Raw genomic sequence first — 24622 nt, 5'->3', positions numbered from 1 at the left:
CCTTACTTGGTTGACAGAACCAATAGTTATGACCACTTGGCAATCTCGCATTTAGGCAAGGCGCAAGTTTTTTTTTTTTTTTTTTTTTTTTTTTTTTTTTTTTTTTTTTTTTTTTTTTTTTTTCCTCTGTGTACGACTTGGAGGAGCGAACCATTCCCCTTCAGGCGAGAACCGTGTCAACCAATATTGCAAGGGAAGAGACGGTGGAGAATTTCCAGTTCCAAAGCGTTTTGTTTTGGAAAAGTTGTTTTAGTTGGTAGACTTGCTTGCAAAAGATCTGCAAACATATAGATTCCTGTGAGGCACTATAAGGATCCTCGTACCTCGCAACCCCCGCAGTAGCCCAACTGGGGAGTTTGTCAAACTCTCAAGCAAAAAGCTATTAGCCAGCCCCGTTTCAAACGAACTTCTCTAAGGAAAGATGATGTTGACAATAAAACGAAAAGTGATTTAGCATAAATAAAAAATGAAAATATTGGAAGAAGGTTTGTACAAACATGCAAACATTAAGAGAAACCGCCTCTGGCTAACACTATTAAACTTCTTACTATATAGCCTTTTGTCATTGAACGTTAATCTATACATTGAACATTGACACACGTTCAAAAAACACTTTTCGCCATGTAGGGGGCATGAAACTTGTACAGTCACTAACATAAATAAGTATAGGTAAGAGTCGTTATTTCTTATGGCTCCAACCTCTACTTATTTATGTTCGTGGCTGTACATCCGTTGAAGTGTGATTCAGGTGCTTTTTACGATTACTATACTTTTTTTTCCTCCTATCGTAGCTCGAAAGTAAACATTATAGTTTGAAAGAAAGAAGGAAGAAAGAAAAAAAAAAAAAACATTTAAATGCTAACGGTACGTGTTCCTTTGTAAACGTATAATTACCTTGAAATTTGTTTCTAAACTAATGTTTATGTTTAATTGGAATTCTCGCAGTTTGTCTTTGAATTGGATGCTTCTATATTTCACCAGTTTCACAAATACTATATTTTTGTTTTTCTTATATTCTAAGAATTTGTTTGTAGTGAAAGTAGTTTAATTTTCAATATATGGCTGGCTCCAGTGAATAACCGGCTAAATCGGGAAAGTAAATTTCATAGGAGAGCAGTTTAAAGTAAAATTTTACAACAGTTACCATGCTAATTTTGACATAACCAAATGCTGTAACTTCCTCAATTTTATGAATTCGCCTTAGCCGCTTCTACACGATGTAGAACTCACCAAAAGAAGCTTATACCCGTAAAATCTCAATTTTCAAAAAAAAAAGTCGACTTAGCCGGTTATTCACTGGAACCAGCCATATATATATTTTTATTAAACGGATCCGATTTTAGAGAAATCTTTAGTTCAGAACATAATCTTTTTTATTTATTTTTTGTGATTGTGCCAGTCATCCGGATTGCGTCCAAAACTATTAATCCGGATAATTGGAATTGCAGTGTATCACTAAATTGTTTCAAAAGTCAATTCTGTATCCATTTTTTTTTTTATTTATTTAAAAAAGAAATAATAATAAATTGCTTCAAATTGTTGCCATCCTCAAATTCGAAGAGCTAAATTTGATGCTGGAAAATTAGGAGGACAAGCAAAGGATAGAGAGCTTAAGGTTTCATGATGCATTTTTATCCTTAAGTCGTGTAACTTGTATTGATCAAAGGAATTTAAATCTTGGTACGAGATTATCCATGATTTTAGGATGCATAGCAATAGAATTTTCACAAAGATTAAAAAAAAAAAAAAAAAATCAAAAGTTTATTTATGATAACCTTTGATAACGGTACGTGACGTTTGGGCCCCGCCGTTTGGGCACTGGACGTTTGGACGCGAAGCCACTTGGGCGCCAGACGTTTGGGCGCGAGTTAAATTAAAAAGTCATTATGTTAGGCGCTGAGTACTAAGTTCGGATCAAGATATCACAAGGTGTCTACTGTAGTGGAAGTCCTTGAATTATACTGGATTTTGTTTTACATACTAGAAATACTGGAATTTCAAAATTCTAAAAACTGAATTAACAATTAAATTTTGTAAATTTAAGTTTCAACCAAAGTTAAGCGTGCTTTTTATTTGATAACTTTTCAAGCCAATGGTAAGTAGACCAGACTACTATCCATTTCATAAAGATAGGCCCCTGACTTCGAGGTGCTGCTGTGACGTCCAGTCAAAACTTATACTGCATTGTCGTACCTCGTTGGAATTGTTGGAATGTTGTCTTTTCAATACTTAAGACATACAAATTTTCTTTGTACTGTATAATGAGAAAAAAATAGAAATTAATGAAAAAGTGCGTATTTTTTCGTATTTTTTTGGTAAATCAATGTTTGTAGGACTATATCTCGGAAAGGAGTTAACATGAAATAATTTCCTGTGCAAGATATGTAGATGCATATATTACCTGCAAGTTCTGAAAATTTCATTACTCAACACGTAGTAATTATCTTGTTATTCAGCAAAAAGTGAGACATCATTATCTCTGAATTGCGGCGGTGTATTAACAATCTGAAAAAACTTTTAGAAAGATCTTAAAGTAGCTTTTTCAACCAAACTGTTTTGACTTGTTTTAAAAGATAAACAATCACAAATATGACATTATGATTTTCTCTGCTTTGCGCCCTTCGCTTTCACTGTTTATACGGAGTGCTACGTTGCCACATTTTCCTGACGCGTATACACTCTCAGCCGGACGGGTATTTAAACTTGTTACGCACTGTCCGTCACTTTTTAGAGATATTTTAAAAATGTAATGTCTCCACAGATTTTAAACCAATTTCTTAAAAATTAACAGGATATACAGTAAATGTACCAAGTGTTCAAAATTAGAAAAGCGAACTCTTATCTTGTTTGGATTTGCATGTGATGGTCCTCGAAAATTTGTTGATTTTTGTCAGTTCTTCACTTATTGCACGCAGTACAAAATACACTTGCACAGAAACAAAAACACGCACAAAGTTTATTATATGATACAACCTTAGTTGATATGTAATATTGAGTTTACAATTCACAGAAAATCTGTTTTTAGATCTAAGAGCTCCAAGCTACATTAGAATCTGCCTTTGAATAGAAATGACGCGGTTTTTTTTTGTTTTTTTTTTCGGCGCAGCCTCAGGTTTACTTGAAGCAGAGTTACTATCTTGTTCACTCCCGGATACGCCACTGAGCACAGAATAATCAATGTCCTTACTATTAATTACTAACTCATAACCGTCTGAGTCAGAGTCATTCATCAGTTCTGCAATTTCATTATCGCTAAACATTTTGCCTCTTCTTTTTGTAACACCGCCGCTCGTGAAGGAATATTTACTTTTTTTTTTTTTTTTTAAATCAAAAAGCACAAGATATACTCACGAAAATATAAATGCCCGTTCGTCCGTCTCATTGCAATGAACCCATATGATATGAATGCGTGTGTAAGTTTTTGACGCCTACGAACCGAAGTAGTATTGAAGACTTAATCAGTGCAACGTGATTAGACGCAAATACAGCCCTCGTCACCTACTCATTGCATTGTTTTCTTTCGTTGAAAGAAAACAAAGGACCCATTCTGTGTTACTGTACATTCGGCAAGGGAATTGATCGCAGAACTTGCGTGAACACGTGATTGCCAAGGCACATTTCTTTTTAACCTTTAACATGTTCGTAAGCTGGAGAGTGTGTAACTGATAGATCTTGAGGTAGAAATGAAGCAATTGTTTATAAATATTAGGGAAGATAGCAGGAGCAGCGATGAGTCAACAAAGTCATGACGAAAGTGAATGAAGTAAATAGATTAAGATATGAGTTTTTGGATGTGTTACTTCAACGTTTTATTTCGATTACATTGAGATGTGTACACTCACGTCCAAAATTATTGTCGCATATCTATAACTGTCTTCTTCTAAGAATATAATTTGATAATGATTTTGCAGGGTACTTTTAATACTGATACTATATGTAGAGTCGGTAAATGTATATTTGTGGTAAATTTCATAGGAAAAGAATACGAAAATTAGCATGAGTAAAACAAAATGTTGCTAAATGGATAAGAAAATTTTAGTTTCGTTTTATTGTTCTTATTTACTGCTCTTTTGACATGAAATTTTCCACATAGCCTACATGTCTTTGCCGATTATACACATACTAACATTATAAGAAATACCAGGCGAATTCGTTATCAAATTATATTCCTACAATAACATATTTATAGACATGCGACAATAATTTTACACATGAGTGTACATGCATTGTTTTTATGATGTTGTGAAAGGTTATAATAAATACTTTTTCCTATTACATTCTTATGAAGTAGGCTTCGCGCTACAAGCTTCCTGAACGCGACAACACTGCACGACAGCGTTGCCGCACTTCCAATTACTGTATGCTGTTTCTTCATATAAGCGCGGGGAATTTAAAGATTGGGTTGCAACATGGCTCACCGCTTAACGCAGAGAACATGTTGAAGTAAACATATTTTTTTAAAAAATAAATACTCTACCAACTAAACCCTTTTTTGTTAATAGTTCCAAATATTTGGAACACTAGACTTCCAAATTTTCGAACAGTATTTTGTACGTTTCTCTACCTACCATGGTAAAGGAGATCAGAGCTTCGCACATTTGTTTTAATTACACAAAAAATATCAAGTGATGAAAATTGAACTTTTCACAACTTACAGTTAATGGATGCATCTACATATTGTACACAGGAAATTATTTCACGTGATCTCTTTTCTGAGATATAGCTCTATAAACATTGATCTACCAAAAAAGTACGAAAAAATACGCACTTTTTCATTAATTTTTATTTTTTTCTCACTACATAGTACAAAGAAAATTTTTATGTCTTAAGTATTAAAAAGAAAACATTCCAGCAATTCCAACGAGGTACGACAATGCAATATAAGTTTTGACTGGACGTCACGGCAGCACCGCGAAGTCAGGGGCCTATCTTTATGAAATGGATAGTAGATATGATTGACTGCATTACGTACATAGTGAGCCTATTCCATTAAAAAACTTAAAGCAGGACTTCTACTGTAGTTATGCAATAAGTGTGAATGTCAAACACATTTCTAGTGGCTAAATGACCAATATATGTACACTTAACAATTATTTTTCACTTTGAAATCTTTTTTTTTCTTTCGACACTTTCTTTAATGCAGATTAAATGTTTACAATGGGACGAAAAAAAAACTGTTTGCTTTTGACTTTTATATTGGAATGTTAAAAAAAAAACTGATACCAGAAATACGGCATACTGCAGTTCCTAAACTCAATGTCTTAGACACCCTGTATTAACATCTTTCCCTCAACTCGATTAGGATTTAGGATTTTTAGATTTCTGGGCTCTCGGCATCTAAGGCCATTTAGCCCGGCACGTTTGAGGGGGCACACTATCCGGGGAAAGGGAAGGAAGGAAGCAGCCTGGACCTATAAATTAGGTACCACCCCGACATTTGCCTGGTGTGAATGAGGAAAACCCAGGAAAACCTCATTCAGGGTGGTTGGCCTGAAAGAGCATGTTACACTTTTTCCACCGAATGCCCCTACTGGGAATCGAACACGGGACCGCTCGCACCGAAGGCGAGAGCGTTAGCGACTACTCTACGCGAGGCTACTTCTCTCAACTCCAGTGCGCGGAAATCTTTTATTGGTAGTTCTTTATTGGACTTAAGGAAGAGAAGAGTTTGGCAAACGTAATACGAAAGAAAACAAATTTTAATATTCGTAAGTATGTAATTATTAACTTTTTTTAAAAAAAAAATACAAAAATTAAATCAATATATTTTATTAACATTAAGAAAATTTTCGTCTGATTCCTTCATTTCCTAGCTTTCTTATATAATACAAAAATTAGATCAACATTAGATCAGAAGTACAAGAATCATGAACAAGCGAAAAATCAATCCATGACGAGGTTAGGCAATAAATACCACAAACGTATTAAACTATTTAATTTAGATGAATAAATAAGACAGAGATAGAAAATATACAGATAAATGAGGTGAGATAAAGATAGAAGTGTAGGAAATGTATATATCTTGGTTCGCGCTTAGTTTTCAGTGCCTAGCTTACTTTATATGTCGTAAATTGTGATTTTTACTATGTACCTCGCGCCCAAACGTCCGGCACCTAAACGGCTTTGCGCCCAAGCATCCGGCGCCCAAACGGCAGCGCCGAAACGTCTGCGCCCAAATGGCGGCGCCCAAACGTCCTGTCCCGTTTGATAATTCCTTCATTGGATTTATTTCGTAATTGGGAGGAATATTGCGAGTTTTATTTAATTTACAACATTGTATATTAGTTTATTATTAGTTCCTCGTTCATCTAAACACCTCCTGCAAATACCCGTTCAAAGAGTCTTGTGTAACTCTCCTATTATTTGCGGACTAAAATTTGGAAAGAAAGTAATCAAAAGTGTGTAACTAAAGTGCCAAGGATAACCATAAAGTTCTTTTAAAATCTGACAAGTAATAAATTCTTATCAAATATACAGTATTTAAAAAGCTGTCAACAAAATATGTATGTGTAGAATAATAATAAAAATTATCTTGACGTATACGGTATGAGATTTTTTGGAGTATCTTTATCAGTTGTGTCTATTGATATATACTTTCCTTCAATAGCGATTCATTAAAATAATAATAATAATAATAATAACAGTATGAGTATTATTTATGTCTTTAGAGTAGTACTGTCCAACGTTCTTCCGTGATCGGGAACGGATTACTAATGTCTATGGATAGGCGGGCGCCATCTTACGATTTTACTACGACTACAAAAACTAATACTGCTACAGGTAATAACAATAATGTAATAAACTTTCTCGTTTCAACTTCTGATGTTACCTCCATTATGAAAAAAAAAATACACATGAGAGATAATTTGCATTTGAATTAAATAAACAGACATCAGTATTTGATTTAATAGGAATTAACGTTTCGAGATGAGTTTGTTTTACTATACGGATTCTGCTTTACTATACGGATACGGATATGGTTTACTATTCCGAATATTTGTGTGACCAAAAACCTCTTCATATGACCATAATTTAGTAATATAAGAAAAACTATATATTCCCATTTTGTTAATCTGACAACTCGACTGAAGTATTGTTAGATAATGGTAATAAAAGTCTGTCATTATTATACAATGAATATTTTTATTATTATTATTATTATTATTATTATTATTATTATTATTATTATTATTATATGAAGTAACTTTAAATACACATTATCTTAGTATTTGTATTTTCTAAAGCAATATATATATAATACATTAATGTAAACTACCAAGTTTTACTATCATTATCTTTTTATTCAGTTGTTTTCACTATAATTTCACTTTTTGGTTTTATTTAGAGACTGAAACCTTTAATAATGAGCGATTAATTGAAGAGTCCATGGCAAGGGAATTGGGCATTCAAAGTCACAAAGGTCCACGACATCCAAAGTACGCAACGTTTGAATCAAGGCTTCGAACTTTCACTAATTGGCCATCGTCAATTGAACAGACTGCAGAAGAAATGGCTCAGTCTGGGTTTTACTATGTTGGTAAGTATTTCGTTATTCAATAACTAACTTGTAATATGATTAGTTATTGTGTTACATTAAAGAAAAGTGTGCCAAACACTTTCTTTTCTACAGGTCAATAAGTTAATATTATTAGACTTCCAAACTACGCTAGGCATAAGTGTCGGAAGTCTTATAGAACGGCTATGCCCTGTCCGCCCGCCCGCCCGTGTGTCTGTCTGTCTGTTGACAGCTATCAGAGCAAAACCGGTAAGAGAGATCAAGAAGCTTTTGCAATCGGTTCAGTGTCTCAAGAGAACAAAGCATCACCACCTGCAACACTACCGAAACCGGAAATGGTTGAAATTTACTAGTACTTCCGGTTACAATATTGATTTCCATAGAGCAAAAACGGTAAGAGATATCGAGAAGCTTTTTTTTTTTTTTTCAATCGATTCAGCGTTCCAGGAATATATCCAAATCTTCCGTATCCCTCTATTCAAATCGGAAGTGATAGAAATTAACCGTTTCCGGTTTTAACGTTAGTTGTCATACAACAAAATGCTAATAGATAGCGACAAGCGGATTTAAGCAATGGATTCAGCCTCTCAAGAGAACATACTATCAACATCCTCAACACTACTAAAACCGGAACTGGTTGGAAGTTGCAGTGCTTCTGGATTCCATAGAGCAAAATCATGAGGAATATCAAAAAACTGGTTTTGACACAGATTCGACACCCAAAGAATGAATTTTATTCTCAATTTTTATATATCTATTTAAACCGGAAGTGATGAAAACGTACGTGTGTTCTATTACAATACTGATCGCATAATGAATAAAACGGAAATAGTTAGCTACAGGCAGATTTTTGATACAGATTCAGTATCAAGAATATGTTTCACTTCAGATTTTATTCTTTTTACTGCAATCTTCTTTCCCAGAAGATGCCGTCATGACGGAGAAAGTGAAAATCATACTGGAAGGCAGGAGAGTAATCATTGAAAGTATTGTGGCTGAAATAGATGTGAGCTATGAATCCATCTAAAATATAATTCATAACAAGCTGCATCTTCAGAAAGTGTCTGCAGGATGGGAAAGTGTCGGCTGCTTATCCTTTTCCAGGAGAGAATTCGAAAGAAGCGTCAAGAAAAATGTTGGTTCGCTGTGAACGGAATGAAAACTTTTTCGGCTGACTAGACTCGCAAACAGCGCAGAAGAGAAATGGAATTTGAAGTATGTGCAGTAGCAAGTCGCGCCCTCTTGTTTCTCACTGAAACCGATCATTCTTCAACAGGTGATCTTAGTGTGCGGAGTTTGAAGTGGATTATTCGAGCATATTCGTGCTACTAAATCTGAAATATTAGGATTCATTTTGTTGATAATGGAAGGCGGTATTAGTAAGCACCAAGTGCTACACAAACAGGCTTCTAAGATTATATAGAGTATGTAATTAGTTTTAAAATGAGAGCGAACAGAATGCTGCTTATCTCTAGCATGGCGATCGCTGTGTTGCCACACATCAGAAGAGAACCGCAGATGTCGTGCACAGTGCAGTGAATTGTGAGCGAGGAGAGTTTGGGAGTGAGTCGCCTGTATAAACATAAGTTAGGAATACAATGAATTTCGAGCACAACAAATTTGAAGTAGACATCTTTATTTTGATTTCATTTTCAAATCATTACAGTAATTGAAAATAACATTAAGACTGTACCAAAAGCTTTTTCTTTAGTTGCCTGGGAACTTGAACTTCCTTAGCTTGCATGAATGTTCCAGTGCTTAAGATAGTTCAAAACACGGGTGTAATGAAGTAACATGTGTATAATAAAGTTTATATACATGTAAACATTTCTGTTACGTAAATTCATACATACTACATAATGAAGAGGCCAACTCATTAGACATTTTTGCTTTTCATTTTATACCGTTTTGTGATTGAACATTTGAAACCTAATTAATAATTGCATAAATTGGTATAGGTGTGATGTAAATGTGATGCACCTTCTGTTATATTCGTGATAACGGCTCAAAGGAAACACAAAATGAAGACGTAAAATGGAGGCAAATATTATGAGTGATTTACTTTTGTTGCTTTGATTTTTTTCTTCGTAAATCCATAAGCTACTGCTTTCTGCAGCCACTCCGCACAGTGCATTCCAAAGGCATTTATGTGGAATCCGAACTGTGTCCAATTGTAGTCACAATGAATGAAAGCTGGGTATATCTTTACAACCCAGAAACAAAGAAATTGAGCAAACAGTTGGAAGATCGTCTGCTATGTCGATCCGCTGAAAAGCAGAGGTGCAAGAGAGTGCCGCCAAAGTAACACTGACCGTGTTCTGGTACTGTGAGGGGATCATTATGAGAGACTAGCCATCAGTCAATAATATTCTTATCTCTTACCTCGGTTACGAGATGAATGAAAACTAAACGTGGAGAAATGCTCAGGTAAAATGTGATGCTGTTGGTATACAGTGCACCAGCTAATTCAGCCAATGCATCCATAGTGAAGGCAGTGCAATTAGGATATGATATCTTGTCCCACTCTCCGTCTTTTCAGAATCTGGCACCAAGTGATTTCTTTCTCCATCAAAGGGCGTCATTTTGACACGAGAGATGACGTTATGACTTTAAACCCAAAGTGCATAGTCAACAATAAGTTTTACTGCCGTCATAATCACAAAGTTGTTTTCTTTTAGGTCATTCCACGAATTGTTCGGCAACGCATTCTTTTTTCTGGTCACTAATGTGCGAAGTAAAATAAAATAAATGGGAAATTTAAATACAGTACATTAGAATTGAAATTTAAGTGCATGAATTAGTGTGAATTAAAACTTATAAAGGCATATTTCTCGCTTCTTAAATTTTGCTCAGTGAACAGGGAAAGTATGTCAGAGGAGTGATTGCAGTAGTTTTGTGTTAGCCTTTTATGACTGCTTGTTCTGTTTTCAGGTGTAAGTGATAATGTTAGATGCTTCCATTGTGATGGAGGACTGAGGCATTGGGAGAAGGGAGATAAACCGTGGCAGGAGCATGCGCGATGGTTTCCCAATTGTGGCTTTGTTGCTTTGGTGAAAGGTGAAGAATTTACGAAGCAAGCGATCAAAGAACGTCCACCTATTGAGCCTCCAAGTGTAAGTACATTTCGTTGTACTTGTTTCAGCAATTGTTGCCACAGTTGTTTTTAAAAATGGAACTCGACTGTCAGAAAATATACGGCAACTTTTCTTAATCGAATGTAGTGTAGAGTGTTAATAAGTATTATGCGATCACTCAGTATAAGTTAACCGTTTTTCTATTGCTGCATAATATGCCCACTTGTATTGACGTCATAATTGGTTGGTGGTTAACTTACATAATGATAAATAATATCTAAAAGTCAACAAGTATTTCTTACATTAGTGTTGTCTAAGGAAAGCTGGCGTTAGACAGACACGTGGTACATTGGAAGCGCTGTTGCCAAAAAGTCCGCAGCAGCTCTGGTGACAAGCTTAAAACTTTTAGGAATTCAGTTCGTAATAGTAATTATATAACAGGATGATTTGTAACATATGACCCTTCAAATTACAAAAATAACAGTAGTTGAAATATTAGATAGAAAGTTTAACATTCGACTACGGATAACAGCTTGGTCGTAATTTGGTTGTCGAGAAACAGCTCGAAAGAATACTGCAGTAATTGGTGAATAATCCTTCCCTTCGTTTTATTTGCAGGAAGTGCAGCTATCTATTAGACACCAGCTTTCTCTAACTGTACAATACATTGCTACAGATCTCACATTTAGATATTAATTTTTGTTTTTTCGTTACTTTGAGAATTATAAAAAATTAAAAACATCGAATAGATACCAGTTTCGTATTAGCAGTTTGATGCTAAAGGAAAACTTACAGTTAATACTAATCATAAGGATTCCAAGTCAAATTTTCGCTTTAGCTCTATAGATATTGTGAATACGGAGAAAGAAGGGAAAATTGAAATAAGTAAAAATCTCTTTGTAGCATAAGTATGTAAGTTCATAAGAGATAACATTATTATTTGCATTTTTACGTGCCCTCTTTTAATTCCTCACTTTTAATCGTTTTGACAATACTTTTAAAATCAAAGGGAACATTGTATGTGAAAACACATTTATACTTGAAAAGAACATTAACAAATTTCCAAGGTTATTAATAAATATCTCGTAATTAAGTACATGGGAATTGGAAGCTTTTCGAATGTTCCATTGTATATTTTCTGCTAACACAATTTTCTTTTTGAAACTGATTTTAAATTTAAAAATATTAACAAAATTGTGTTAAGAAGTGGTTTATCTTTGACAGTGTTTTAGAACCCCTTTTTAAATGTATTTATAGCATGTAGCGTGTCGAGAACGTCCTGTAGAAAACCCAGTAGTGCCTCCTGTTTCCAGTCATCGACTTCGAGAAGTAACGGATGAGGAGGTGCAAGGCCTAATGGGTACTGCGCCCGCTGTGGTAAGTTTTTTATGAAACCTCAGTCAGCCTAGTCGTTGAGAACATAAACTTTCCGTCTTAGTTGTTTGGATCTTGTGTTTGTTTAGTAGACGAGTGAGTTCGACATTACTTAAAATGGTTACGAGCGAAACACCTACTAAATAAGTTATCTGTTCTTTCCCATATGTTTATCTCCCACTTTCCTCAACTACACTTGTTGGTGCATGAGGCCCTGGTTCGATTCCAGCTCGCGCCAAATGAACTTTGTGGTGGACAAACACTGTGTGCGTGGTTTTCTTGGGGTTCTTCCGTTTCCTCCCACTTTCTTCATTCCACGATTTCATTCATTTCTGATCGTCGTCGTCTTCAGCCTAGCCGGCATAAACGTGGGACGTAAAACTGAAAGACTCATTTCAACTATACTTCTACTGCATAACTAAATTCCAAAAAGACATATAATCAACCTTTTGGGTATGTTTTTCTGTCTTATAACTAAAGAGAGGGAAAATTATTTTCAAGAATACCTCGTAGGGCAGTGGTAGCAAATGTCTCAATTTTCCATGGTATATCGAATTAAAATACCATGTTTTAAATTTCCATATTGCATAATTTGTGACAAAATTTTCATATTAAGTAAAAATTTTAATATTTTTTCATATTCTTGGGTTGTTTATTGAAGATTAGCGTCCTTTTTCAGTATCGAGGGTTATGAGGCATTGGCCTACAGTGTAACGTGGTATCCAAACCATTGTAATGCGTTCAAATTTGCTCTCCCACCGGTAATCGAACCCGAGACCATATGCACCCTCATATTCTGTGTTGTATGCCTAAACTGATTTCTAACTGCGTTGAACCTAGTGACCGTGCAGTACCTTCAAGGTTAAACGCACTTCCTTCCATATAGAAGGGGAGGTTCCTTTCTTCCCAGATCAAAAGCGATGGACTAAAGCTCATCTCCCAATTATTCTAACTGGAGGACGCAGTATTACCAACATCTCCAATTTTGGCACGAGAGCATGTTAAGACGAGACTAGACCATACTTTTGATGCCATGTGGCATCCCGATATCGCAAGTACCGAATCCCACGATATGACTACAACACGACAGTCTAACCTATAATCTGGAAACACCTTGGAAACTACTCTCATCCCTGCCTATCTCATATTATTGGTGAGGTACCACCTGCAATACTGGAATCAATGTTTCGTACAATCTGCTCATTTAGGTGGGGTAACACTCCTCCCTCGGCAGGATGTCTCTCATATTAACTTACCACATTTTATGAGAAAGAAAAAACAACGCCAGCGTAGGATTTACATCAATATATATATTTTTTTTAAAAAAAACTTTACTCCACTGTATCTCAGGAGGGACTTAGCTATGCGTTGCTAACACAAAAATGGGGAGACTAAAATGGTGACAGTTGAACATTTCCAGGCTTGTATACCTCTCTGTTTCATTCTTATTGTATGTTATGTATCCTTTAATATATATATACATTAGGGTGGTCCTTATTTATATGGGCAAAAATAAATTTAGGAATTTCCTTGGACTCACCCCCTAAAATGGTTCCATATGGGACAAAATTAAGCCAGGAAAAAAATTAGATCCATTGAATAATTTTAAATGGTGCCCCAAACGACCTAAAATTTTGAATGCGTTTACAATACATAGTATATGGGGAAAAGCTGGAATAAACTCTTGTAATTTACAAACGGCTTAAGGGAATGGAAAGATATCTTGGATAATGGAACTAGAGGAAATGACCAACCTAATTTTGTATAGCATTATTATGGCGGCCATCTTGAAGTCCGCCATCTTGAATTCAGGTCAGAATTTTCAAATAGGAAGAGGGTCATGTTACATATCATTTTGAGGTGGCGTTTTCCCAGAAGCACAAATCTCGTATTATTTTCAAGCTACCAATAATCTTCTAAGAGTTATTACGTGTGAAAAACGAAATGCTTCGATGTAATGTTATTTTATTGTAGTTATGGACCACAGATTTGTAAGAATTTTGGAAGTATTTTACATAAACTGGAAACAAACTGCTAGAGAAAGTTAAATCTTTGTTTCCCCATGAACTACCAATAAGTTTTTCCATCAAGATGATTCATAGACTATTATGAGGAAAAAGAAAAAATATAACATGGAAGAAATTGAAATATCCCTTATTTATGTAGTACTGTAGCTTTGGGGTAAGTTTTCAATAGGTTTTCTATCTTATATATCACACAGTTCACTTTTGTCACATCTAGGAAAAGATTATCTATGAGAATTCACTATGTGCAAAATAAACTTTTTCTGATACTCATTTTTCGTAAAAACGATGTTGTAATCTTCTGTTAGTTTCACTCCCCTTTCTGCTGCATCGTTTATTACGGAGATGAATTTAACTATTGTCTTTCCTTGAAGATAGTGATTGTTATCTGACCATGAAATCGGATCACACTCAAGAAACCCTTTAGGTATTTTAAATCTCACGAGAAAAAATTGTTTGTTGTATCAAAATCACTGATTTCTCTTTTCGCAAGAATTTTTATGATATTATCCTTGCGTCAAGCCTCTTTGCTGCTTCACGGTCTCTCCTTACAGTTTTAATTCTTTCAACCAATTTTTGTTTTTCCACTATGTTAACTTCATCATCAAAAAACTTCAATGCTACGTATTCCTCCTTCAAGTACCAGAGATGCCGAGAAAATTTAGAAAGAGCCACTTCAGATAATTCATTATCTATTTGCCTATAACTGTACAAAGCTTTCAAAAATTGCAGGTCTTGTAATGGTGAATGGGATACTTGATCACATTTAAATCAAGCTTGGACATATAGTCGTATCAGAAAAATTCATGCTCTCCGAAGACCCGTTTCTATTTGCTTCGTTAAACGAAAATGTTGGCGAAAGAGAAATATTTTTAAACAGTATATTGCTTTTCCCATCTACCTTGCATGGTGAATTGCTCCAGGCAAACGAAAGAAAACTCTTCGAGCAGGTATGCCATCCTAGAATGTCAGTTCTAAAAATTTACTGTAATCTTCTCTGCGGTGTCCTGCTTCTACAAGTTTGATAGCAAAATTCAATACTTCATTTCTTACATCTGAAATGTTGTTCCTTACGTTATTATCATCATCAATTCTGGAATAAAGTTAGTACAATCTATTTTAGACCAATCGTTCTGAAAATGCTTAAATAGGGGAACGTCCGGTCCAGATGCAAACGAAACACAACACTTGTCAAATACACATTTTAAAACCAATTCATAAATGTAGTGTCTACAAGGAAGGCATAGAAGATCATTTTGGAACATCTGCTTTAGCAGAATTAAAGCACCGTTCACATGACACATATTGCAGGGAATAGTGTGACAACAAACTGCCTGCACGAACTTTACCAAGTTCCATTCTTCAAACTAACGAACTGTAGTAGAAATAATATGTTCGTTCTCTTCATGATGACAAATTGAGAACACCCATTAGCCTCTCATGAGCATCTCCTGTAATAAATATTGATAACCCGTCGATAGTCTCTCTACCAGTCAAATTCGGCAGTAGTTTTCCATCTCATTGCACAACTAACGCACTTGATGCACTCCGAAATTGTTTTTGTGGTCTTATGCAATTTCGCTACAGATTTTCTCTCAGCATCGATGCATATTTAAAGTTCCTTTACATTATGGCCTAATGTTTCCGCCGTCGCTGTCAGAATATGTATTCTCGTTCTATCAGTGGACTTGTATCGATCAAGAGCAGCAACCTGTCTTGGAGTTTTAAAATTAGTTTTTCCCCTTTTACATCTCTTGCAGGCGCACACAGGCACATATTTACATTTTATCTTACATACTCAACTGGGTGTTCCTCTTCATTTCTTGAAATACTTACCTCCGTGTATTTTGGTGTAAAATTCATAGAAATCATTTTCAAAAGTGCATTTTTCTTTTGCGTTCCTCTTTCTAATGAAGCCGCGCATATCCCTCTTGTTCTTTTCGAGCCAAACTCATGTCTTTACATTGAGTTGTGTAAGAGTTATTACTTGTGAAAAAGAGAAATATTTTCACAGGTAATAATTCTTAGACGACTAAAGCTATCTTTAAAATAGTGCCAGATTTGTGTTTCTGGTGAAACGCCACCTCAAAACGATTTGTCACATGACCCTCTGCCTATTTGAAAATTTTGATCTGAATCCAAGATGGCGGTCTTCAAGATGGCCGCTGTGACAATACTATACAACATTAGGTGTGTTTCTTCCTCTAGTTCCATTATCCAGGGTATTTTTGCGTTCCCTTAAGCCGTTTCTAAATTACAAGATTTTATTCCAGATTTTTCCCATATATTATGTACTGTAATCGGATTCAAAATTTTAGGTCGCTTGGGGCACCATTTAATATTATTCAATGAAGTTAATTTTTCTCCTTCCTTAATTTAGTCCCATATGGAACCATTTTAGGGGGTGAGTCCAAATAAATTAGGAAATCAAAAATTAAGGACCACCCTAATATACATATTAACAATACCAGTTGTTAATCATAAGCTTTTATTATTGAAATAATTATATAAACGTACTATGCTTTGTTTTAAAAAAGTTAAAAAGGAATACGTGACAAATGTAGGGTGATATATACATATATGGTCCATCTTTTAGAAAATATATCATTAAAATTTCATATTTTGGACTTTTGATCTTCACATGTTATTTTTTCTTTATACTTTGCTTCTCTTTTAATTTTAATTTTACTTTAGCATCATTAAGTAACTACTTACATAATGAAGTATCCTATGTAAGCAAATGTACACTCAGTTGTATATCAGAAAGTTCTTATTTAATAAAGATTGCTTAACTTTCATACTAATGTAATATCGCTCTCATAATAACCTGTAAGTTGGGGACATCAGTCAAATGTAAATATCTTCAAAATATACATTCTTCTAAAATCTTCCATGTAGTGTAAATAATCTAAACCTCCATGTAAATAGAATAAAAACAATCATACAGACTAAAACATTTCTAAAATATAAATCTAAAGCAAATTTATCCAATTATAGTACTGACTTTCCAGTTGCTAACCCCAACATTGCGAAACTAACATTAATAATACTGTTCCAAGTTTCTGTTTAAGATATCTGAGTAAAACTAACTATAGATTAAGTGATTGAGCTGAGCAAAATTCAGAATATGTAACTAATTGAGTGAAGTTAAATGGCTAGTTTACGTTATACATTGTAGGCTAAACAAATACGGATAACAGTTACAAAATTAAACGATGAAAGAATAGGTTAATTGAAAAAGTGGAAGTAAATAATAACACGATATAACACTATGTACCAGCTTAAAATGTACCGCGACGCTACCAGGGGTTGTGCTTGGTGTGCAAACCTTGTCTGCTTGCTGTCACCCACATTTCAGTTTCACTTAAGGAAATTATGTTGCAACTCTTTCATCAACTCTATTCATTCTTCTTGACAAACTGTCCAAATGTCATCGAGTGCGTGTGGCTGTTGTCAGAACAACAATCGTTTTAACAATGGGAACTCTTAAAAAAAAAAGGGGGGGGATTCATTAGGGGATTTCACAGGAATATCTGTAAAAGGAGTTGCATGAAGTCCCGTTTCACTTCACATATGTCATCCACTGTAGATTTTCTTGTATGAATGTACACCTTGTCATGATGAATGGCAACTCGAGATGTGTCGCTGGCATAAGGCCATGGAATATCAAGACGGTATAGTGCCTCCGAAGTGTTTGTGTGGTAATATGCTGTATTGATTTTAACCTTTTTGGCCACTCTGCATAGCGGAAGTTCAACATTATAGCAGTAATCACGCGTTTGAAACTCCCCACACATTCAAGTATCCAGTCAAAACGACCTCGATAATCACGGGGACGAAGGAAATGTCCCTCCTTTTTTCTCCACTTTCTGACCGATACATCCATCTATACCTCGTTCAGAGTCACTGCAAACTTCCGCCTGTTCCGCGCAAGATGGCGTTTATGCTGCTTTTGATTTGTCATCGTCCTCTCTATAACATGTGAGGGACGCAGGATGTGAACTCGAACCTTGTGCTTCTTGACCAGATGTAAATCGTGCGTATTTGTGCAATTTACGGTCGCGGCGGAAGGTTGTACTGCCCTCCTATTGTTCTTTGAGACAGTGGGCTCTCAACGTCACACCAAAGAACGCACTTTCTGCACCATATCAGGTGTACGCCTGGATCCCCAATATCTACGATGCCTAGTACTGGAGGGCCCAGCAAGAGCAGAAGTGCCCCTTCTGTTGTGATTCAACACAACATTGGTCCCTTTCTTCGAGACACCGAAATCTTTTGTCGCACACTGTTTACTTCTTTAACTATTACTTAGAGCCATATGACCACTCACACACACGAGTACCATCCTCTTTGTATTTCAACACACATCATCTTCGAACTACCTGCAATAACTTTTCGGGTGTTTCCATGCGTGCTACTACCTGACGATCGAATTCGTTACCATAAACTCGAAACGACCTTGTGCATAAGACGTGAATCTGCCGTTGTACGTGTGGTTAGAGGCACTAGTATTCTCACCAGAAATTATAATTACATAAGAACTCTTACCATTTAACCATTAGGAAGTGTTTTACAATCAGAAAAGTTTCTTAAGTTGTGCTTCTCTTAAACCGTATTTCTTAAATATTTCTGGGTTAGTTTAGAGGTTAACTTAAATTCTTTTACTGCTTGTCGGAATGTTCAATATGATGATAAAAATGAAACATATCGGTAGTTGCTTTGTTATCTATTACGCTACGTGCATGATTTTCTCTTCTTTCTTCTATTTATCTTTTTTTATCTTTTCCTTCTGTAAGCTAGACGATGATTGTGACTGTCGAACAGCTACCAGTTTTATTTTCTTTAATTATATTGCTGCTTCCTTCTTTCTTCTATTTATCTTTTTTTATCTTTTCCTTCTGTAAGCTAGACGATGATTGTGACTGTCGAACAGCTACCAGTTTTATTTTCTTTAATTATATTGCTGCTTCCAATATGCGTGAGTATTTTTAGTTATCTTTTGCATTTGTAATGCAAAATATACACGACACCTTCATTGTAGACGTAGTTTTTTCTTACTTTATCATAGTGTATACTTAAAGGTGCTAGTTTGAATTTAATTCGTAAACGTACTCTTTTTATTTACAGTGTTTAACATTTAATGTATTGTTTTGGTGTTCCCAGACATCTTCATCAGCAGAGCTAGGAAACTCATATGCGACTATTCTCACTTCTTAGAATATTGTCTTGCACCATTTCGTGTGCACTGTACATTTACAAATTATTGTGAACATGCGTCAATTCATATCCTTAATTAGAATCTGAATCATTAATAAAGATTTTGCAAGAACTCTCACTTTTTTAAGCTCTTTTCTAAATATTACAAAAAATAACTGTTAAAAGGAAGATATTCGAAAACTGGATTGTAAGGGCTTGAACTGCCATCTCCTGCTTACCAGCGAATGCCCTAAAATTTGGGTTACTAGCAACACTTTTTTTTTCTGGCTTCAATTAAGTAGACAGCTTTTTTTTTTTTTTTTTTTTTTTTTTTTTTTTTTTTTTTTTTGGGGGGGGGGGGAGTACACATAACCCAATTCTCAGAGGTATTGTGAATGGTATAATTAGTCTGTACTGCATGTTAAAGTAGAAGAATGCTTAAGAACCTTCCTTTTGAATGTGTTGTTCTTTGGATTTAAAAGCAATTAATGAGTGAATGTTAAATCGTATGTTGTTAAGATAGGTAAAACAAGCATTCTTCTTCAAATTGGTTATGGAGTAATATGCAAATGCACTAGAGAATCATTTTCCCAAAATCAGTTAACAAAGTTTATTATGATGTCGCTAGCGGGCTTTATGAGTTCGTAATGTTATTATTCCGCCCTTCCTTTCCTTACTTCACACCATATCTATGAACGATAGCGCTCGGCCGCGTTTCTTAATGGAGTCAGTCCGTTAAATTTTAACTGGTAACGATGGTCTCAGGCAGAAGTTACAATCGCCTTGTTAGATGACAACAAACATTCTCCAGTGGATAACATCTACCGAACAAAATTAAAATTTCGTGTAATCTTCTTTAGTGTCAAGTAGAATTTATTAAAACATATATCTCATAATGATTTTCATATGACAACCTTAAACCTCAAATCTAAATATGGCAGCCATTACTGGTATATTGAAATTATACAGTGAAACAATAAAAAGTATAAGTGTCACACAATGAAACCTCATTTTTTTTTTTTTTTTTTTTTTGGGGGGGGGGGCGACCTTTCCCAAAACCAAGGCTTACTTCGAAATGAATATAGTAAAAGCTATTGTTCATTAAGGGGAACACAAGTTACTTACATTAATCTCATATTGTAGACAACAGTCATTCTCACTCTGAAACTCTGAAAATCTTGTTAAATCACATCATCATAGGTATTCTGCCATTATTGGCAGGTCACTTGCTGCAAATAAGAAACTTTCATTCTCCACAGTTTTCCGCTAAGCTCTTCGTCTTCACGTATGATTTCTCTCTTTCGATTTCGTACATTAATTGTAATCTCCTTCGTAGCACCATACCCTCTGAAACGTCCCTCTTAATACAATCCCCAATGTCCCAACTAGTTTCTCTTTCTCTTCTTAATAACATCTAAAATTGTTCTTTTCTTCCCCTTAAATCACAGTGTTATAATAATTATTTCAGTGTATCTACACGAATATGGAGTCTTGAATATCAGCCTTACCAAATCGAGAATTAAAACTGAATACAGAAACAGTAATTGAGTCTGAATTCGAATGCCATTTTTGAAATTCACGGTAGCTTATGTAGCACTTTTCTGTTAGTTCGCACCTGATCTTAATCATGCTTTTGTTTCCGATAAATGCATTGAACCCCTGTTTTTACTTTGGAAAATTCGTTTTTCGTTTGTTTTATTATTATTATTATTAATTATTTATTTTTATTTTTATATTATGTCCTTGGCCATGTTTTTACTACTAGAGCTAGCCTTGAAGAGAATGTTTTTCCACCTGTATCATTGTATCTTGCAATAATGTTTTGTTTCTCTGCTCAATTTGACTGTGAGAACAGACTTCGCATCACATTGCTTCTCATTTCACATGTATTTTAATTTCATGATTACAATTTTTTCTTCTTTGACTGTTTATCACCACACAAGTGCCTTATTAATTGAATGATCTTGAACAGTGCTATTCAATCGGGGTACGCGTACACCTGGAGGTACACGAAGATGTTTCTAGGGGTACGTAATCCTAATATAAGCATATTTCCAACATTTATTGGATTATCGTAGTTGAAGAAAATTTTGAAATTTCCCATGTTAATTTTTTCGGATATGCAGTGTATCCTCCTGTAAATAGTCTTTTGATTGGCACACTGATTGTCCTTTTATTGGGTCTCTATTTGTCCCGCTTTTTAATCAACAAGAGATGTGTATTAAGTTTAATAAGTTCGTTTCGATTTAATTTCTTTTAAACAGCTTTAGGGGTACACAATTGGATGGCGAACTGTGTCTAGGGGTATGCAAAAAAAAAAAAAAAAAAAAAAAAAAAAGTTGAATAGCACTGATCTAGAAGGTTGGATTTTTTAACATTTACTTAAGCATTGTAACACTACATAGAAAAATGATATACCTAGAAAATATCCATCAAGAGTGGATTACTTTTACAAAAAGAAATTCCAGAATTTCCTGGAAGCTGCAAGCAAGAAGCAAACTCAAAGCTAATTGTTTATTGAAGTTCAGCATCCCTTGTCAGTTCCGAGGCAGTATGAGATGTGAACCCAGGGTTACTAGAGAACAAATTGCCTCTTATCCATGCTGCACGGTCATTGACTGTCCGTGAATGACGTCCTCCATGGACCCGTGAAGCGCGCAAAAAAATTGTCGTCTGCTCTTTTCCTCCTTAAGAATAAGGAAGAGGGTCTTCGCGTGAGAAATCCTACACTGAATTAACATTACATAGTAAAATACTTTTTGGTTACTTACGTGCAGAATCAAACTTAAGTGTCTGTAATTTACTACATAGAATAATGATCGAAAAAAAAATGCTTTTGTTTTGCTTTTTGTCCAAGAGGTAGTTTTTATTATGCTTAATCAACAACTACAGCTCCGTACTAAACGTTATGCTTTTGTGTATAACTATTGCAATTTAAGCCCTTGTACACAGAACTGGTTTTCTTTGAAATTTCTCTGAATTTCTTTATGATTTCCTGACAAAAATATGTATTTGTTTTTCGTTACTAAAAATACCATACAAATTCTCGTATTGGCATAGATTGACTATTTTAAAATAGGCCTATATAAAATATTTTCGTGCTTCATATTGGACATAATCCGCACAGGAGCACTAGATCAATCGATTGTAGCAAATGGGGTAGCAAGCTGTGCATTTAGTCATTCCTTACACGGAAGAGATACCATACTCTTTTAGGATCTGTAAATAACTTACCGACTATTAATTATATGTAAACATTGTTATTTTTAAATGACTGAACCAAGGTAATCTTATGATGGTGTTTTAACAGCTGGTCATTTGGGGGGTTCCAAGAAATCATTTGGGGGGCCTGGCCCCGATGGGTCCCCCGTGGGTAAACCCCTGCTTTGAATCCATAATGGTGAAGAGTGATGAACGGGAACATTTTTATTGCACTGATTACTTAAATGAGGTCAACCTGCTATATACGCCAGTCCATCTTCCATTGCTAATTTTGACTCAATGTCGCACACTTCACATAACTCACGAACATCATTGTCTTCAGCATTTCTTCTGTACATACAACACCACATTTTAAAAGAAATTTGCTTAAAATAAATTCTTCATTTTCAACAGTATTTGTGTTTTGTTAGTTTCCAGTATGCCAAGATTATTGTCTAAAATAATCATTCTAATTATATTTAATGCATTTAAAGCCGTAGAATGATCATAGAATCCTCAAGTGCCTTCAAAGCGTTGGGTCTGCGAGTGACTTATTACGATCTTCACCGACTCCCTCCGAACGAAAACCTAAATATTTCGAGGCAGCCTGTACTCTAGTAACCTTGATGTTGACCTACTGTTAAAGTAGAATTCAAACCATGTAATACGTTCAAGAATGCTCTCCCACCGTGAATCAAAGTTAGGACTACGTGTGCACCGACAGTGCACACACTAGCCACTAGACTAGTTCAGAAGGATGAAAGCTAGTCCTTCCTCTAGTAACTCAGATACTGGAGCTGAATGTGTATAGAGCTGCAAAATTTTCAGTCAGCCTATAATTTCTTTCATGCCGAGAAACCTGGAATTTCTTTGGTGCTAGGAAAAGGAGGAATTATCATGAAATTTAAACGAAATTCTTGGAATTTAGAATTTACTTTTACCGATGATCCCAAAAGTTGCTTTCTCTGTGGAATTTTATTTTCTAAAAATTATGAACCCTACATTTTTATACTTTGTAAAGTTATTGCAATTTTTTTTATTTTTTTCTATTGCAAAGGAATTGCTGATCTTTTGGGAAAGATATATTCTGCTTCAGCATTTTCTTCGATGAAATATCTTGACATTATTCATTTCTGTCAGTGGATATAAATATGTTTGCAATCATATGGCAAGGAAGAAAGGGTGGCTTAGTAAAATACACACGTCTAGTGGAGAGGTTCCTGGTCTCTCATATATATTGAGGAACTTAAGAAACCTGGAATTTGAAAATACATTTAGAATATATTCTATTGAGCTTTTGCACTACACTGGAAAATGAGCTTTGATTTCCATATATGTTCCATACATATTAGCATCTGTGAAACGATGATAAAATTGGAATCAACCCCCCCAGTGGGAATCGAACCCAAGCCGTCCAATTGATAGCCTTGCGAATTAGCGAACCCATCCTGCTAATATGATGATTAGCGCTCACACCTTTGGTACACGGGTTTCCAGGTTCGATTCTCAGTGGTAGAGCCTTGATTTTTGAACACATCATGGTATTTCGGATTCTATTTTAAGTTGAGCTCCCTCGTGGCGAAGCGGTTAGGGTACGCGCGTTTGGCGTGGAAGGCCCGGGTTCGATTCCCGGCGAAATTTCATGTGGTTCGGATTCCACGTTAATCAGTAAGTCCATGTCTCATATAGCCTCACTGCTGAAAGGGACGCTAAATTGGCAATCAAATCAAATCTATTTTAAACTGTAAGTCCATGTCTCATATAGCTTTGGCGCTGAAAAGAAACGCTAAACTCAACCAACTACGTTACCGCGACTGTAAATTATAGTGTGTAAATGGGAAACTAAGATACATTCAACAGTTTAATATTAAAGAAAAGATTTTTCACTATGTTCATCATTAGTAAAATAAAATTATGCATGTGCAGGTGCAGATATTTAGTGCCATATAAGTATATTTAGTGCCGTATAGTTCTGTTCAAAACGTCGCTGCCACCCACGTCACTTTATAAAGCTCTGTATCCTTATGCATAAACGGAAATAAAACAAATATGAGTTTTCTTTGTTTAAGATCTTTATTTGTTACCAAAACACAAACTTTTTGTATATGAGTTGTGACAGTGTGAGACTTATTTTTAAAAAAATGACTGTACATTATAATCTATAATAGTTTTTTTTTTGTTCAAAAATACATTTATTTTACGTATGTTGGCTACTCATCAATGAAACGAATGGTGGC

General features: G+C 35.1%; 1 protein-coding gene across 1 annotated transcript in view; it reads left to right on the top strand.

Annotated features, from left to right (window-relative positions):
* LOC145663230 (death-associated inhibitor of apoptosis 2-like) overlaps positions 1 to 24622 on the top strand; it is a 71685-nt gene that overhangs the window by 30372 nt on the left and 16691 nt on the right. The window contains exons 3-5 of the mRNA XM_081729601.1: positions 7346 to 7537; positions 10448 to 10629; positions 11848 to 11967. Of these exons, the coding sequence (XP_081585727.1) occupies positions 7346 to 7537; positions 10448 to 10629; positions 11848 to 11967 (494 nt within the window). The remainder of the gene's footprint in view (positions 1 to 7345; positions 7538 to 10447; positions 10630 to 11847; positions 11968 to 24622) is intronic.

This window comes from Thermobia domestica, chromosome 1, assembly GCF_964235325.1.
Source record: "Thermobia domestica chromosome 1, izTheDome1.hap1.1, whole genome shotgun sequence".
Taxonomy (NCBI): Eukaryota; Metazoa; Arthropoda; class Insecta; order Zygentoma; family Lepismatidae; genus Thermobia; species Thermobia domestica.
This window is presented reverse-complemented; position numbering and strand designations above follow the sequence as displayed.